The sequence below is a fragment of the Oryzias melastigma genome, linkage group LG17 (genome assembly GCF_002922805.2).
Source record: "Oryzias melastigma strain HK-1 linkage group LG17, ASM292280v2, whole genome shotgun sequence".
Taxonomy (NCBI): Eukaryota; Metazoa; Chordata; class Actinopteri; order Beloniformes; family Adrianichthyidae; genus Oryzias; species Oryzias melastigma.
In genome coordinates this window covers 12,346,561-12,351,091 of record NC_050528.1, presented here as the reverse complement: position 1 = coordinate 12,351,091, position 4,531 = coordinate 12,346,561, and the positions used below count along the sequence as shown (strand labels likewise).

Below are 4,531 nucleotides of genomic sequence, written 5' to 3'. Positions count from 1 at the left end.
CTGTAGTTTGGGTGGACGGAGTTCCATACGTCCTCCAAGGTCAGGCTCCTCCCTTCTGACACCAGGGAAGACAATAAAAAGAAGAGGACAGAATACGCTGCCTAATAAATAAGATCAACATGAATAAAAGCATCACCATTTAAAAACTGTAATAGGTAACATTTTTATAACTCAAACACTGTCAATAAAATGAGTTTGAAGAAGAGATAAAATAAGACTGCAAAAATAAGTATTGTCTGATGTAAAATGGCAGTTTAAAAAATCTTTTTGACAAAGAAACCATAATTTAAAGAAAAAAAATATCTTCACAACAGGACATTTCTTTTAAAAAAAAAAAGCTTACTTCAGATAAAGTTAATTGTTTTTAACAGTCACATTTTATTAGTCTGCATCTAGAGGATGTATGAATTATTTGTTCTTGAAAAAAAAGTAAATATTGGAAAAAATTATATTTTTTCTCACATCATTTTAGTATGTTATATTCTAAAATGCAACATCCTGCCCCCCCTTTTGTTTTTAAAACTCCCAATATTCACTCATCTTAAATTCAAGTATCATCAAATAAAACAGCGTTCATGTAAAGACAGATTCTCAAGTTCTATTTGATCACATATTTTTTTTTATAAACTCTTTAAAATGGTGTTAAGGGGCGTGGCCTGGAGGGGAACTGTAATTCCCCCATTTTAAGTATGCAGCTAGACCTCACCACTCACAGCTGACTACAGTTCTATAAACTGATTTTTGTGGCTAAAAATTACACATATTTTGTATTTTAACATCGTTCACAATGTAAATTAGTTTTTGACGAGTTGATGGTGATTTTCCAAGCTGTAGTGGTCAATATATCAAAGGACAAGAGCTCTCATTTTCTAGGTTTTTCAGCCCATTTTCAGTCTCGTAAAAAAAATATCATTCTTTTTTAATTGCATTGTGTTTATTTCTTTACATTACATTAATTTCAACGGTTGAATGAATATAAAAACAAAAAAATGTCTCCATTAACGGCCAGATTAAAGCAGTAGACTCAAAATGAGCAAAAAGCGTAAAACAACTATTCTTTTAATCCAGAATTAAAGCTAATTTAATGCGTCAAGAGACTTATCACGTAATTTTGGACAAACTCCTCAGCTGTACCTTAAGATTTTTAAGCCTCTGCTTAACGTTTACTCTGGTAAACCTGCTCTGCAACTAACCCAGAGTGGAAGCTCTGAAGTACAGTACAGGAGTCCTGTAGCTGCAGGAGTACAGGACATGATACTCAAACTGAAGTACTGAGCTGCAGCTGCTGCCTCCAGGCGCCCTGCAGACACAGTCGTCCTCATCTTCCACGTCAGGTCTGAGGGAATCGGCTGAGCCGTTCACACCCTGAGGGGGCAGAGAGTGCTGCTCAAACGGTGCAGTATTGGTTAAAAATGCTATTGCCATCTTACTAGAAATGAAGGTTTCACCTGCTCCTCGGTTTTGAAACGGCAATAATCAAACTGCTCAGAGTCTGAACCGGATTCCTTGTGTTTCTGTGTTATGCTCTGGTCAGCAGGGACTGACCTGAGGACTGTTTTCTTCAGGTAGCCCTCATCCGAACTCTAAAAACAGAGGACACAAGTTTTATTTTTTTTTGGTCTACGCAAGAAAGGCAGCACATAACCCCATGACTTCTCACCTGGACCGCCTCCCAGCTCCAGCCGTCTCCCACACTGTCAGAGTGGTGCAGGAGGAGCTGACAGCACCGACTGAACTCCTCTTCATCCAACACCCCACAGCTCATCCCTGCAAGCCCACATGAAGCGAAGAGTCTTATTTGTTTCACAGATGTACCTATCCAAAGTCACTCACACATGAAGTAAGCAAAATGGGGCTTATATGGTGAGATTTTGGGCAAAAACCTCCTTCCACCAGTGACATCAGTTGGGATTACACAAATCTGGATCTTCTAGCATGACAATGATCTTAAACACATCACCTGGGCACCAAAGGAGTGGCTATGTAAAAAGCATTTCAAAGTTCTGGACTAGTCTAGTCAGTCCAATACTGAATCTGTAGAGAGAATTAAAAGTTGTCCAGCAACTACACCAAAGCACCACAGCTCTTGAGAAGATCTGCATGGAGGAATGGACCAAATTAGCAGCTAATGTGTAGAAGCCTAGCAAAGACTAATAATAATAAGCTTTATTTATAAAGCACTTAAATTGCCCATACAGACCCGAAGTGCTGACCAACCATTTGAAAGTATTGAGGTGAACTTTTATTATTGACTTTTTATTTTATTTTATTAACACTGTGATTTAGTCTCTCACATATGAAGCGTGCATATACTACTTTATCATCTTTTTTTGTCTCATTCTATTTATTTATTTTTTGGCAAACAGGTAAAAATACTGTCAAAATGACATAAACAAATCAATTATATAATTTCGATTAAAATGTTTTTATTTGCTGTCTATTTAGGAAGACAATGCTGACGAAAACTAGCCGCTGGGCTAATTCTGACTCATAGGTGGGAGGCTTTTAATGTCCACTGTCCCCGAGAAACAACAAAATAAGTTAAATTAGATGCATCCATAGTGGAAACGAATGTTGAAGAAATTGCAAACAGAACACTTTGACTCAGCAAAGCACTGTAGTCTGAGACAATTTTGAAAAACGCCCAAACAAAACGAAGCTGTTTCTTCTTTAGATGAACAACAAACAACAGAAACATGACACTGAATCTGTGCTAAATATGTCAAAATCTGACCGAACAAACGAGTGTTTTTACCTCTGTGTCTTCACTGAATTGCCACACCACAACCGGCGCTACTGCTTCAAAAAATGTCTTGTTTTGGATTCATCTTCCCGGTTTCTCCTCACCTCCTCCGCCATGTTGAAACGTCACGGGCTCATGTTTGTGTCACGCGGGCTTTTGCTTTAACTTTACCGTAATGTTGTTACAAAGTCGCAGACCAATAATGTAGTTTTTAACAGGAATAAACCTTTCTGTTCATCCCGACATTGCAGTTCATTTCAGCAATCAGACTTTAAAGGTTGATCAAAAGAATTGTTGCTCATCTGAGTTTAGAACCGTTTTCACTGAGAATTTTACGGCATTTCTAGTTCATGTGTATTTGCGTACTTATTACAGTTGTTACTGTACAAAGCGTCTGCCTCACAGACCCATTAAACCTCTATAAATGTACATACAAGAAAACAATGTGACAAATTATATTGCTCTATTGATTTAAATAGTGAAAACATATTTTGAATATATAAAAAATATTTTTATTTATGACTGTTGTTATCTACAAAACTGTGTTGTATGGGGAGACATGTAATATAAAAAATATATATAAAATAAACCACATAATCAAGAGTACCTATAGCTGCAGGTTAACATGGCGGATAAATATGACATTTTTAACAAACACCAATTATAACAGGGTACAAAGCTAATATTAACACTACGAACAATAACAACAATGACAGAAATAAGCAAAGTCTAACAAAGAAAAAATGACTAAAGTTTTTTTTTTTTTTAGGCTTCATTTTATTTATTTATTTATTTTTTAAGTAGTTTACACATAGCCATCATGTAAAGGACAGACAAAAGTAGCACTATATCCATTTTGGCAAACAGAGCACAACTGTCATTTTGAATTATAATTAGATTAGTGTTTTCAGAATCAGCATTACGTCTTCACTAAAGGAAGAATAAATAATAAAAAAATATATATATATATTTAAAAAAGCAGAAGTTTTAGAGGAAATAAGAAATTGTTGATTGCAAACAGGATTTACAAAGATCAAGGTCTTTTTTATTTTAGCTAATTTACACTAATATTAGAATATTTATTAAGTGTGCATCGTTTAACCTTTATGAATCCAGGAGAGAACTCACAGACTGACAGAACTCAGTCTGTGAATTTATTTGTGGTGTAATGCCAATTCCCTTCAGCAGGTGGAGGCAGATCACTGGACGTCAACTTCAGCTGGGCTCCTGCCTCTGCAGTCATTCCATGACTAGACATAAATCCCAAAATAGACGTTTAGTTATAATACGTATTGTTTGCATAAGAAAGATCCTGCATGAGTGAAAATTTCCAAAAGTAACTTTGGGACCTTAAAGGACAGGAGGTCAGATATTTTCCCTCTTGTATAAGCAGGATTATATTCTCAAACACCTCGGGTTTAGTAAATTAGGTGATGTTCCCCTTCTCTTAGACCTCTATAAAACAGATGACTAAAAGACAAAGAAACCACAGAATGCAGCTCTGGAATCCAAAAGTCAAGATTTTTATTCGATTAATGATTTCAGCTTTGTATCTGTGCAGAATTCTGTCCTGAAGTGCTAAAAACAGAAATAAATGCATTTTACCTTTAAAGGGGATGTTGATCTGAGGATACATTTGGACTCTGCTGAAAAATGGAAGAAATATAGATTGCAGACATGGAACTTAGGTGTTAAAATAACTGCACATTAAATGTATGCTTATGTAGGAAACATTTTCTACGCACCAATGCTGGTAAATGATGAACTTCCCTTTTCTCATACAATATT

The 4,531-nt window shown here is 35.9% G+C and overlaps 1 protein-coding gene across 2 annotated transcripts in view; it reads right to left on the bottom strand.

Moving 5' to 3' along the window:
• The window catches only part of atg10 (ATG10 autophagy related 10 homolog (S. cerevisiae)), a 9,163-nt gene extending 6,255 nt beyond the window's left edge, over window positions 1-2,908 (bottom strand). For both annotated transcript variants that reach the window (XM_024269009.1, XM_024269010.1), the window contains exons 1-4: window positions 2,756-2,908; window positions 1,661-1,767; window positions 1,449-1,583; window positions 1,194-1,365 (exon numbers count right to left, since the gene is read on the bottom strand). In XM_024269009.1, the coding sequence (XP_024124777.1) occupies window positions 1,194-1,365; window positions 1,449-1,583; window positions 1,661-1,765 (412 nt within the window). In that variant the 5' untranslated portion in view covers window positions 1,766-1,767; window positions 2,756-2,908. The remainder of the gene's footprint in view (window positions 1-1,193; window positions 1,366-1,448; window positions 1,584-1,660; window positions 1,768-2,755) is intronic.
• Between the last annotated feature and the right edge of the window lie 1,623 nt (window positions 2,909-4,531).